The 14,336-nt window shown below is 39.9% G+C and overlaps 1 protein-coding gene across 5 annotated transcripts in view; it reads left to right on the top strand.

Annotated features, from left to right (window-relative positions):
• PCCA (propionyl-CoA carboxylase subunit alpha) overlaps positions 1–14,336 on the top strand; it is a 277,319-nt gene that overhangs the window by 250,177 nt on the left and 12,806 nt on the right. For all 5 annotated transcript variants that reach the window (XM_062624686.1, XM_062624685.1, XM_062624687.1 and 2 more), the window contains one exon: positions 10,814–10,954. In XM_062624686.1, coding sequence (XP_062480670.1) covers positions 10,814–10,954 — 141 coding nt within the window. The remainder of the gene's footprint in view (positions 1–10,813; positions 10,955–14,336) is intronic.

The raw sequence follows: 14,336 nt of genomic DNA on the forward strand, positions 1-14,336 counted from the left end.
GGGGCTCCAAATTTTAACTTCCCTAAATCCGTATTTAAATTCAGAGAGCTTCGTAAACTGAATCAGATCTCTGCAAAAAGGCCTTGGGCTCCTATACACATTTTTCTCTAGCTGTAGATGTCACTGTGCTACCTGCTGTACAAAACAAAACAGAAAGGTGCTGTGGCTTACAAAGTAGTATTTGGAAGCACTCCAGGGCAAATTAACAGACCAAGCTCTAACCAGTGCTTGCCCAACCATTAGAAGACTTTGTAAGCAGTGAAAGAATGCAGTTTGCTCTGAAATTTTCTCCCTACGAATCATAGAGACTAAACCCATTTTTCCAGTTAGTGAAAAATCAGACTGTCTAAATGTTCCCTATGGTTGTAGGTAGCCTCACAGTGATTGAAAGGCCTCTGTGCTATGCCTTTTTTTTTTTTTTTCCATTTAAGTGAGTGCCAAAAGTAGTGCTGAGCTTGAAGGGGAGTCAAACATTTATTATTATTCCCTTGCCACTCAGAGGGGAAAACATTGGTGTCTAGAAAATCAGGTAGCATTTGCTTGACATTTCTGTAAATCAGTTCTACTCAGTAGTTTGGTTTGGTTTCATTTGGGTTTTTATTTTATTTTTCTAGAGGAGTGTATGCTGTGCCCCAGGTCAGACAGTACTTTTCAAAAAGTACTTCCTTACCGATCTTTCTGAATAACTTAGAAACTTGTAGTTAACCGAAAGGAACCAGGCTGAAAAGTAGCAATTATCCTCCAGGCATTGGGTTGTTTTATAATTGGTGCTATAGCTTTACACATCTTTGTTAGATTTTCCCTTCTTTTAAGTCATTACATTGACCTCTAGTCACATCAAACTCTACAGGTTACTTTTGTGAGCTTTGCACAGTGTATTATAGATGGACTTGCTTTTTTAATGGTTGTAAGAATCCATCACTCTTAACAAATTACTTTGTTATGGACAGATACGCAGTTCATTGCAACCTTTATTAGTTGGACATCTGTGTAGCTCTTCTCCTTGGATGGTGAGCTCCAGGACAGTTGAACCAAACTGTTTAAAGTTTAGAGGCTTGGTCATATTGATATCATTGCCACAACCTAGACCTACTTTCCAACAGGAGGAGAGCAAGTGGCTACTTATGAGGCAGAGTATTTTTATTTTCAAAATACTGATCCATTTTGTGTATGATACAGTTAAAATCTCAAGGAAAACAAATGTAGTTACATGCAGGTAATAGAGGTTCAAAGTGGCAGCACACTTTGTCTTGCCTGCTGTCACTGAGTCTGCTCCATCACCTTTTCCTGCATGCATCCTGTGACACTGGTCACTAAAAGTTGATGGTGTGGGGTTTTTTTTTGGTTTTGTTGGTTTATTTGTGGGTGTTTGTTGTTGCTTGGTTTTGTTTGGTTTCTTGTTTTTTGGTTGTTTTTTTTTTTTTTTTCTGGGGGAAAGATTTGAGGGAGGTATATTTTTTTGAAAAACAAACCTAAAAATCCATTTCATTTTGCAACCATCTGCTTGTCCTCAGCCACACAGGTGAAGAGTGCAGTTCTTGTCAGTGATTATGTTTTTAATGTTATACAAAGATCAGATATTCTTGCCCTTTTAAAATACTTGTACAATTATTTTATTATTATTACTATTATTATGTGTAAAAACCCACTGTAATATATAATGGGGTTAGTCAGGTTTAACCATGCTGTCTGTATATATCTGATAGGACGTATTTTTTCCTACTCCATATTTCATATTTAGGGGGTATGATTTTGTACTCAGGCATGTGATTTGCCTCATACTAACCACAAGTCCTGGTGGCTATTGTTGGCCTGGTTCCATGTGAAAAGTTAGGGAAAAGCCTGCAGGACTGGGACACATTTCAGAATACAAGTAGTTGCTTTTTCTTGTGAAGACTTTTCATGCTTTTTTCTAACCGAGTTTATCAGAGAAATGTAGATTATTCCAGTGAGAGCCTCTGGTGTTTTGAGACAAAAAGCAAGTTGCTAATGCCATATCTAAACCATTTTCATGAAGTTGCAAGTGTAGTGGCAGGAACCTTTTTCTAACCAACTCACAGCGGAGTTGAGGCAGTAATTTGTGTGTACGTATGTTCCACATGTGGTACTCAAGGCAGTTCTCCCTGGCTTTTTCATTAAATAGCAGATATAAAGTGAATGTTTGAAGTATAAGTTGACCGTATTTGAAGCATAAGAGTGATGAAAGTGATGCATTATGTCACTGTAATGTATTGACATTATCAATTATATGTTATTAAACAGCTTAGCTAACTGAATGATTTACCTTGTGTTTAACTGCCTTTTTCAATTAAAGGTAGCAAATGCTGTAGAACTGGGGCACAGTCATAGAAACCATATATTTTCTCCTGTTAACACCAGCACTGCTGACATGCAAGTGATGGGAGTGTTGGCATTTTGCTGCAGGCTCTAATGGGTTAGTTTAAATGGTCTAAAAAAAAGTGATTAATGATTAGGAACAGGACTGTTACACAGCTTCACAGCTCTTTTCCTCAATGCATTTCCATTTATGTCAACTAGCAGCACACTTGGGAGGTGTTATTTCAAAGTAGTCAACACAGGAGGGTTTTTTTTTTTCCTTCTGCCATTTGTTTCTATTTCACAGGTCCCTTTGGTTGGCCAGATATAGCTAGTGCTTCCTTAAAAGTTGTAAGCTTCAGTGGTAAAGGAGGGTAATCCACAGGCTTTGTGTGTCTGGTGACTAAAATCTAAATCACTGAACTCTACTGTAATTTCAAAACAGCTAATGCTGTCTTTAACATCACTCTACTTACTCCTGTTTAGTGCATTGTGTTGGAAATAATTCAAAGGTTCCTCTCAAAGTAATTGAAGCACTTCATCAACCAATATGCAATTCTCTTCTGCTATTCATTTGATTTTGCAGCAAGCAGTAATTTGTACATTAGTACTTGCTTGTTTGTAACGAGTAACTGTCCACCCCTAAGCCCTCCTTTATATACATGGATACACATAAATATATATTTGCTATTTGTATTTGTTTGGGAACTGAGGTCAATAAACAGTATAGCAACAGTTTACCTCCCTCCTCTAACAAGTAATACTTAGCTGCCAATAGTAGAAAAAACAGGTAGCTCCAAAAGAAAATTAAAAAAGAAGTTGGAAACCTCAGCATTTCATTCTTTTTAATGAACCTTAGGACAGTGAGTTGTCTAGTAGAATAGTACATTCACTTTGCTTTTTTAGGCTAAAGCAGTATCAAACAGTGAAGAGTAGTGGGGAATTGAACACTCACAGGGAAGATACCTTGTATTTTTTGGGAGCTTACCTCACAGTGCTAAGATCTCAGAGCTCATGGCTGAAAGTTTGCATTTGCTGTTAAGTATCGTGTTTTGTGGGGTGAGGGGAATGTGTTTTCTTAGAACAGGACATTGAGTAGTCGTTTAGTTGCTAGCATTTTGTCTTGGCATTGCGTTAGTGATCAAAGTATGAAGCCGTCTTAGCTGCGTACAAGCTCAACCAGGTTTTCTGAAGAAGCAGCTTAAGAAAGAAATTTATACAATAATAATTTGGGACAGATGGGAGATGATTTAGGGTGCAGTGGCATTGACTGCATGTATACTAGAGGCACTTTTGCAGAATAGGTGTTATACCAAATAGATTTTCAGTGTGTGCTGGGGAAGAAGCACGGCTCAAAGGTGGGCATGTCACCCTGTTGGCTTGTCCTTGAATGTAGCACTCAGGACTGTAGCTTCTCTTCCTTTCTTAATTCTATTTTTAGTTAACTTTGCCTCCAAACTAAGACTTGGGCAGGCATGCTGGTGGCTCCTGGTGTGTATTTGTCACTTCTTGGTAACTTTCACTCAGCGGATTGACTTTAGCCAAATGTAGCAGAGGGGTGAGGGCCCTGAAAGCATTACAGTCCAACCCCTTCTGTGTATAAAAGATGTCCACTTGTAGGAGGAAGCTGCAAGTCCTCGTGGTAGGGATGGAGGACAGAGGGTTTGGTCAAACTCACGGTTTATTTAAGGTGAGTGAATCAAGGCTGGGGAGTGCAGTTATGAACACCAGCAATGTAATGCTGTTACAGAGGTGACAAACAGCTGCCAGCCTCATCTGTGAGAGAGCAGGCTTGGTTAGTCCTGGAGCTGATGCAGCTACTTGTTACTTCTGAGAGATTCTCCTCTCCTGCCTGTGCACTATGGTGTAGTGTGTGTGGTGGTAGTGGTGTGTCAGCGATTTTCTTGTCTGTATATGCACGGGCTAAAATACATGTAGTTGTTACTACAGGTGTGTAATGCTGCTTCCCTTCCTCCTCGGTATTATTTCATTTAACGTATCAGCAGCCTCTTGAATGGTTCTTGGGTTGTTTGGTTATTTGGTTTTTTTTTAGCACATACATATTTGCTGTTTAAAAGCTCCAGTTTCTAGTCCACAGATAGTCAGGGGACATCTGCTTCGGATAGTTTCCAAGTGCTACATATTAAACTCAGGCCCTCAAAATCCAGGCAGCGTGGTGACTATTCCCAGGCATGCTTAGCCTGCCACTTGTCTTTTGGAAGTGCGTGTTGAGGTTCATTGCACACATTTATTCTTCAGTTTGTCCTTGGCTCGGATTCGCCACAAAGATTCTGTTCTGAAACGATGACGTAAAATATATATGTATTTTCTTTTTCTTACGCATCAGTGCAGCACTTTTCCTCCTGTAGTTCATAGTAGTACTGCTTGTGGGCGGCTTTCAAAGGAATCTCATCTCCATATGGTTTTACTCGATAATCCTTTATCCACCATCTTCAGCTCTCATTCCCTTGCTTTCTTGCCTGTGGCTACGTTTCTATCTCTGCATCAATTAGCACAGTGATTTATACAACAAGCAAGCAGTTTAGAGGTAATGGTACACAATTAACATCTCATTCCACCATAAAGGGTATGCTAAATACCCCAGTCACTGCTTTCTCTGCCTGGAATTGAAATAAGTGTTTGTCCTAATTCATATGCTATCTGATGTGAAGTGGGCCTGCTTTGTACGGCACTACACCATTAATCTAATTATAGATAGCTGCAAATGAAGTGCTGTCTGAGCACAGAGACTGAAGAAAATAGCGCTTTTGTCATTTAGCATGACTCTGTGAAGCAAGATCGCACTTTACGTGGCAGCATGGCAAAATGGAGATCTGAATAATATTGCCGCCTGTTGCATCTTTTCTAATTACAACGGCGTTGTAAACACGACTGGGCGCTGATATAAATAGAGCTGTAGATACGCTGTCATGTGGGTTGGAGGAGAAAATCCTTGGTGTGCTGTTGTATTAAATGATGCATCCTGATTGACAGCTACCTTGAGACTGCGCTGATGGAGTTGTCAGAGCAAGATGCTAGCCGGCTGCTCCAGCGGCTCCAGCTGCGTCAGATGCGGCGGCAAGGCGGGGGTGGGGGGGCTTCTCCGCCCTTCCCAGTCCCCTCGCCGGGCTCGGCTGCCCCATCCTAGCTCCGGGAGAAGGACATCCCCGCGCCTTCTGCCCGCGCGGTTTCGGTTCTGCCTCCTCAGCCCCAGTCTGAAGTGGAGGGAAGATGGTTTTGCGCGGCTTTAACCCTTGTTAGGGTTCTCTAGAGTGTTAATTATGTATCACACAAGGAATGGAAAAGTGGGAAATGTGGCTGAATTACAGTTCTAATTAAGTTGCTGCTGCTGGAGCGTGTACTGTGTGGTGCTGAGGCTTCTTTCTTTTTTTTTCCTTTCCCTTTTGCTGATACTGAAGACTCATGATTTTGTGGCTGTTCTGTTTCTTTTTTTTTTCCCTTTTATTTTTTTCCTTCCTCCCCTTTTCCTGTGTTCCCCCCCCCTTATTTTTATTTTTTCCTTTTTCCATTTCTCGTTTTTTTTTTCTTTATTAATTTTTTAGCTTTGTTTTATTGTTTTCTGTCTTTCTGTTTACAGTCTCTCTAGCATGTTGAGTGCTTGCTACTCCATTAGACCGAAAAGTGCCGTTATTTTGTGCAGGTGTTAATGCCAGTCCTCACCACCACCCCCCTGTGGAATTAAGTTAGCGCTGAAACTCCAAGCTCAGAAAAAAAAAAGCTCTGTGATTTGAAGCATGTCATCTATCTCCTTGCTGAGTAAGAAATCCTTGACTCTGAAAGAAGGTGCCCCCTGACACCTTCAAGTAATATGGAATAAATACATCGTTTACCTGTTCATGTGCTATGGTGGAAATCAAAGCAAGGGTATGGTCACAATGTTAAATATGTATAATGGTTAATGAAAAGGCAGCATGCTCATTGCGCTCAGCAGTGGAACGTTGCTCAGTATTGCTTTAAATGAATACCGAACAACATACTACGTGTGAATCTGTGACATCAAACCGCAGGTGACAACAGTTAAGTGACGCGAGGCAGGATGCTGGTTAGGAATGTTAAAGGGTAAGTTATGTGGCCACAGTTAATAAATTTCACTGATTCTGAAAATGAGACTGTAAGGTCAGTGAATATAATGAAGATGCACGGCAGATGGTTTCTATGCTGAAATCTGAGCTACATAAGATTTTCAGCCTTCTAACCACAAGAATGACAGACATTTGAAAAACGTGGTTGAACATTTAGGTAGATCATACTGAAAATGCACATCTGGTCAGCAGTTCAAATACTGCCATAAGTAACATATGGGTAGTGATACACTAGGTTGCTCTATAAAAGCTCCAATGGAGTTTGAACATTTCCAGCTTCTGGGGACATGAGATTTGGGTGTACAGGGAAGATCATATTTGGTAAACTAATGTGAGATGTAACAGAGTGCAGTTTTGAGCATTTTACTGAAGGGTTTCAATATTCTGTTGTACATGGCGAGAGAATTGTATATATCCAAATTACAAAACTCCTTATTTTAACCAAAGATGGGGGCAGATGTGCCCTGGCCACTTTTTTCTGTAGCAGCCAGTCTGCTGCTTCCCTACTGACCTGGGAGATCAGTAGGATATATATCTACAAAAAGCCTCCACAAAGCCCAGGGGATAATTTTCACTGTATTTGCTTTCTTTCCCACTGCCTTACTCCTTTGCACTGCTATTATTACACCTTTTTGTTTTCTTCTTTTTTGTCACGGAGATTTGGTCTGAGAGGTTGGTTTTTATTACATACACATCCAGTTCATTTAGTGGGAGAGGTAGGAGAGGATACTGTTACCCTTAGAAAACTATTAAGTAACATCGCTTTTCCAACTGTAATTTTTGTCAACGGATTGTGGACTTCCAGCAGTGTTGTGAAAAAGAAACACCTGTTTTCTGTGCCATCAAAAGCTGTATGGCTTCTTTTGGGTACCTCTTTATTGACTTGACTTTGGTCGGAAGAATTAGGCTCTGAAACCTGGCAGAGTGGAGCAGTGGCTGGTGACAACTACTCATCAGTGTAGATCTGATGGCTAGCAGATTTCCTTGCTCTGAGAGTCCACATGCGATTTATTTATGACTCCAACAGATATTTCTTCTGGTTTAGGCCAGTGGAAACCTGGTCTCTATAACCAACTTCACAGCCTTCCCCAGCTCTTCCTCCTGAGGATAAAGGAAGAAAATCCAGACCTCATTCACACTCTGTTAGTAGGGTATCGAAACTTCTGCTTTGTATGTTTGGTGTTGCCCTCACTAAATGAAAGGCATAGCAGCAGTGGTAATCATGGTAGAATGCGGTATATTCTTAATTGTTTTTGTTGTAGCAGCACTGGCAGGCATGGTTTGACATGGTATTCCAGAGTTTTGTGGCTCTCACCAAACCAAAAGCTGCACCTGGGTTAGGTGAACAACCCCCTTGGTCCCCTCTGCATAGCTCATCCCCCACGGATGAGAAACAGCCTTACAAAGGGACACTTATGCTCTTATTTAGTGGGGTCCAGCCAGCAGCAGAAATACATCAAAGGTAATCTTAAAGAAGGAACCTTTCTTTGTGACTTTGTCTTTTAATATTCTGAAAGGTCATTTGTGAATCAGCTGTGCCAAAAAAGGCCTTTCCCCAGAAGTTTACTGTTGTTATTTTTTACTTTTTGATTACAGTAACTTGCTTATCCCCCAAACAGGCTAAAGAACAATAAACAACTACAAAAGGAAAAGGAACAACTCATCAATAACAAAGACCTACGTTTTAAAGCTTTGAGTATACTGACTCTTACATCTCACTCCAAGCAAAGCAGGAGTCCTGCAGAGAAAGGAATCTAAAAGTTATGAAAATTATAAAGATAGTAAAAACAATGTTTGTAGAGATATTTTAACTTGGTGTGGAGAATTCGGCTTTAAAGTGCAGCGTACTGAGGAGCATGGCTTTCCTCCACTGCTGTCCATTGTGGAGTGCATAGGGAATTCTGTATTTCAGTCCCTACGAAATACTGTAACCTAGATGAACGCAGAAGGCCTAGCTTTCACTTTAAGTTCAGTTTTGTAATTGGGCAGCTCAGAAGTGTTATATGTGGCTTAAAAACCTAAATGTTAGCTAAGCCTAATGCTTTGAAATCGTATCAAAACAGTCTTGTACAAGAGGTAATGACCGGTACAGACCACAAATCTAACTTACTTCTGTGTTCTTTCTTTTTTCCTTTTTTAAATTTATTTTATTTTCAAACTCTGAGTACAAAGGCGACACTAACCATGGATACTGAAACTGTGCAATTTGGTGTAATTATATTCCCCCCCATAGATTTAATGAAGGACTTTTAAGTACAATTTATCTTTGATAAATAGTCCCTCTGCACAGAATGTTTATTAGATTGACAGCAGAATACACTCTGCAAGCTTTTTTTCCTCGCCACTTATGACTCAGATGAATTCTAATAGGAGTAAAAAGCTTTTATTTGCACAGTAATTTCACTTAAGGATCATATCCTTCAGAAGCTGGCAGACACTTGTATGTCTTGATTGCAAAACAGACACTCAAGAATAAAGAAACATGCATAAGATGTTATTATTTGACTTGTCACACTGCTGCAATTCTATTTGCAACTTCTGTCATCAAATCTTCTGTAGGCATCACCTCCCCTCTCCCTACAGCATCCATGCAAGTGTGCATATGTGCACGTGTATCACACACATGTGCTTTACTTTTAGAAAAAGCAACTGCAAGGAGCCCACCATATTGAATGTAGTTGCTTATGCAGGAAGAGCTGTATTTGGGGTTGGAAAGTGTGAGTGCCACAGTCTTAATTGTCATGATGATGCCTGCAGGAGGCTTGGGAGCTTTTTGCATACAAAATGGTGCTGGTTCCCCTCTGCCACATCAGTTGTAACCAAGGCATGTGTTTGGGAATAAGTTCTGAAATCTTTGGGTGCCACATACAGCTTCAGGGGATATTGTGACATTTTATTAGTTTACTGGGGTGGTGGTGGGGGATCAGTTCATTTAACCATGTGCTTATATATCTGATTAGAAGCAAGTATTTCTAAGTGAATGGATGCTCTGTTCATTGCACATAATCTTGTGTGTCCAAGCGCCATTTATAGAGGATGATAATCCTGTGTTACTTTTTAATTTGGCTTTGAAAGCTGCTTTTTAAAGGTGTCATTATAGGGTTAATCACCTTTTGCATGTATTTCTAAATACCTTGTTTTACTCTCTACAGAAGCAGAAGGTAGAGTCCCCCTTTACCTTCACCATAAGGATATCAGATTTTTTCTGTCTGTGTAAAAATGAAAAGTAAAGACATTTTATTGTTAATAAAACAATAGCTAATTGTTTTGGAGGAAAACATACTGTGCAAAGCAAGGTGTTGAACTTTACATCAGCAAAATACGCATTTGAATTGTAAATGCAGTTCATCCAGTGCTTATTATTAAAACCTTTGTTTAAATTTTTGATGAAGTGTGGTGCCGGTCTTCACTCGTTGGCCTTGGTGAGCCAGGAGTTTCACGCAGAGACCTGCTGCCATCTACTGGCTTTTCGCATTCATTTTCCAGTGCACTGGGACAAATGGGAAGGCCATCTGTCCAAGTGCAGCGAATGATCTGTCAAAGTGATTACAAGTTTGTAAAAACTAAAAACCTGGAGCTGAAATTACTGCACACACACACACGCACATATGTCTTCAGCAAGGTGTTGTTTAAAGGGATGCTCTCAGACCCCCGAGGGTCACCATACTTGCTTCCATTTATAATTGCTATAAAACATCCTAGAGAAAACATTTTTCTTTCTTTCTTTTTTTTTTTTCCTCAAGGTAGATAACAGATGCTGAACAGTTTTTATTGCGGAAAAGGTGTATTTGTTAGAACCACAATGTTCCATCATTCTGCCCGTGCATGAAAAAATGGAATTGAAATTGGTTTTAATCACAAAATCTAAGCAAGTTATTAACTTCAAACATTAAATACATGATAAAAAGAAATGCTTAAAAAGTAAACACAATGTTTAAAATCAGTCATGTCATTGAAAATCTGGCAGACTTGCCCAGAGGCTCAGTTTCCAATTCATCACAGCACTGGAAACGAATCCCTCGATACTCCTTATCCTCTAAGCATCATGTGTCATAAGCACAATGATATTCCTGTTTGCTTTTTGGTTTTCTTGTTGTTTTTTTTTTTAATTTTTTTAATCTCCCTTTTCACCCCCCAGTTTTAAAATGAATCTGACATTACTGTACCTGATTCCTTCCGTCTGTGTGCTCATTGCTGCACTTTTGGGTTGCATATTTTTCCATGTCCTGAAAATGAAACTCTGAATAGAGATTTCAAAGAGCGATTTTTAGACACTCCTGTGAAGAACAGACAACAGATGTATTATATAAAAACATGCCGTAACATAGAGCAGATTATTGACTGGAATTCACCAAGGTGCAGTTTTCTAAAACATTCCTCTTCTTATTCTTTAGTACAAATTACAAATACTGACGAAGGTTGCTGCAGAGCTGAGCAAGTACATGCCAGAGAAAGCAGCAGAGGACACCTCCAGCATTCTGAGATCTCCCATGCCTGGAGCGGTGGTGGCAGTTTCTGTCAAGCCTGGGGACATGGTAAGAAATGTGATCTATATATCTGCATTTTCATTACATATTCCACACAAACTTCTCCTTGGTGCAACTGAAATGACGGGTCACAGGTTGGGTTTTCTTTTTCACCTGTAGAATAATGTGTGCTGAAGGGTGTGTGCTGCTTGTCATTTGAGTTATGAAAACTAATAGGGAAGCACAGTTTAAATTAAACTGGCTTTAAAAGGAACATTTTCAGCTGGGTACAAGTCCGCAGCTGAAATGCAACCAATAGCTTGGTTTTTCTATCACGAAGCTGGGAAGGGGTGCAAGGGGGGAAATTTGTGTGTGTTTGTATATGTACATGTAACTATACGTAAGGATGTATCCGCTGCTAGTGCTAGCAGGAAGGAATTTTTGATTTTCTGCCCTGAAGAAATGATAATATTACTAAACACAAGGGATACAGGAGAGATATTTAACTCCCCTCTCTTCTCCCCCACCCCCTTTTTTTTTTTTCTTTTCCTTTTTTTTTTGTTTAGAATCCCTATTTTAGCATTTTACAAGTCACAGATTTTCTGAATTGGGAATTCCCAGTATTTTATGGGAATCCTCTTGTCCTGAAGGAGTAAACTTAACATACATAAGAGCAATAGAACATGTTGTTGCTCTCCTGGGGATTTCCAGGGTTTCTTACCTCACCTTGAACTGGAAGCAAATGTAAATACAGTGTATTAGAGTTACATTTAATCTCAGTTTTAGATCAAATTTTACTACATTGTATCATATGTTATTTCTAAGGTCAAGGCCTTATCTCTCCTGACCACTGAAAGCAATAGAATGACGCAGGCACAGAAGTATTTGAATCACGTTGTGTAGATTGATTTTAAAGTGCTATTCTATGATTTTATGAAACAATGCTGTGTGTATATAGCACTCAGATACAAACAGAAAGCTTTAGTCACAGAATTCATAATTTATGGCAATGAAACCTAGATTTTTTGAGAGATGATTTAGAAATGGGATCAAGATCTTAGCGCTGCACTTACTAGGTGATGGTCATCAATTGTGCTGGTAAAGTGACTGCTTACATTTTGCTATGATGCCACTTTTGGTTTTAGACTGTATGGTTGTTTCTGTCTGTTTACAGAAAGAAAGGAGTCACCATGTTAATATTAAAGATATGTAGGTGCAAATGTTTGTATTAATGAAATACAAACATTTCCTGACTTTTCTGAGGAAAGAGAACCAAGTACAGCTGAGTGAAAAATAGCAAGAGAGAAATCCTTTTAGCTTCTGTATTTAGCTTTCTGGTTTTGTGATCTATACATGTATGCGCGCACACACACACACACACACACACACACACACACACACTGTTTATACCTTTAAAACCAGCAGTATTCAATTAAAATCAATCACTATGTCATCCCAGGAATGCATGATTTCTGTGTCTAGGCAGTATGAGTGGCTGAGTGAAGGAGATCTTATGCAAATACTTCCTTTTGCAAAGAATGGAAACATTTTTAAGACATGGATCTTTTAATTTAGGATTTTTTTGAGAAATTAATGCTGCTGAATGTTACCAATATTCTTGCCCTTAGTTCTTGTTGTCTTGAAGGGATACAACCAGTGGAAAAGGAGGCCAGAGCCAAAGGGATTTTAACTAAATAAATTAATGAGCCTCCCTCCACAAATCCACAAGTGGTGCAGTGCATCAGAGCACAAGTTGTTAAATAATGTGTGGAGATTTTTTTTCTTCTTCGTCTCATCTCCTCTCCTGCAGCTTTTTGCTGGAGGCACTGAGTGGCAGAGCATTTGAAGGGCATAATCTGTGTTCTGCTGACCTGAGCTTGTCAATGCTAATTGTGTGGCTTTAATTGCAAAACCACATTTGCGTTATTGAAAAGGGTTTAACTTAAATCCGTCCTTTTCAGGACTAGTGTCAAAACGTTAAAAAAAAAGCAAGCCAGTGAGCAAGATGAGGATAGCATCAGCTATCGGCACTGAATAAGCAGTGGGATGGTGTGATTCAGATTACACATCTTGGCTGTCCGTCAGAAACCAGCTCACTCACTACAGCTGTTCAAGGCATGATGGACAGGGAACTGCAGCTCCCTGATAAATACAGCTCTTTTTGTTGCACTGCTTGGGAAAAGTATGATTTCTTTAGTGTGCTGGAAAAATGGGAATCTGAGTAGCTCCCAGTCTGCAGCTGGGTTTGGCAGCTCAAATTTGCACAGTGTGTGAAAACAGCACAGCTGAAAATTGGGAGACCATGAGGTAGTTGTTCATCCTTCAGGCGTTGCTGTTGATAGCAATAAAGCTGCCTGGTTATTAGCTACTCCGAGGCTGGTTTCTGCTAACCTATGATTTATGCTACGTAGTGTTAGTGCAGCGATGACTGCAACAGTGCTGCGCTCGCGGAGAGGTGCTCTCAGAGTGGTCAGCAGAACAGGGAGCTGGGCTGCTGTACCCCATCTTCATGCATAACTTTACAAATGGTGAAGAAATGCCTGGAGAGGGACATCTCTTCTTTGTCTGAACAGCTCTGCACACAAGCTTGTGTGTATTGCCTGTGGTTCAGCTATAGGGCATCACACCCGGTCAGGTAACATGTATGTTTGTTAATGCCTTCCTGTGTGCCTTTAGCCAAATGAGAAGGCAATGCTGATCTCTGTTTTATCCCTACTCTACGTGTCATTGTTTTTCCTTGAAGCACAGTGTTCTCATTTGGCTGCTGTTGCTGGAAAATACTTTGGTCTGATGAAGCCCGATAGAAGATTGTGTGAGCATCCTCTATCCAGCTGGTCTGATGAGCAGTTTTCAGTTCATTTTTGCCAAAAGATACTGCATATGCAAAGAATTTATTTTCTTTTGTCTATAAGATGATCTATGGATTTTAGTAACACAGTGGGGAAGTGCTCTGTGTCAGTTGGAGAGGAGCATAACTTGTGATGCTGCCAATTTTTTAGCTTTTTAGTTACTTTCTACTTTCTTTATTTTCCTTCATAAGATCAGAAGACTGTAATTGATTGTCACTCAGTTATTCCTGGAAACACAATGAAAGCACTTAGAAGCAGAAAACAACATAAACAACAAAACAATTAGAAATCTGGCTGACTGGGAAGATGGTTCATATTATTTAGGGAAAGAAGATTTGAATTTAGCTTACTTTCCTCATGATAACAGAGTCACATTTTATAGGAAATGACCGTTTGTGGAGTGCGAGGGTGTTTGCATGTTAATTTTCTAAGTAGATTGTTAATGATGAGTGTGCATTAGGACGGAGTTCAGTTTTAGGAGAGTTACTTTTTGGTTCCCCATGGTGCCAAGGGCCAGAGAAACCACTGGGTTTGAAGTCCAGGCAACGGATTTGCTCTGTTTTGGCTGACACCGATGACAGCACAAGCCAGCTCTGCTAGCA

The sequence above is a fragment of the Pezoporus occidentalis genome, unplaced genomic scaffold (genome assembly GCF_034315485.1).
Source record: "Pezoporus occidentalis ecotype Australia unplaced genomic scaffold, CSIRO_AGI_Poc_V1 ctg27, whole genome shotgun sequence".
NCBI classification, from domain to species: domain Eukaryota; kingdom Metazoa; phylum Chordata; class Aves; order Psittaciformes; family Psittacidae; genus Pezoporus; species Pezoporus occidentalis.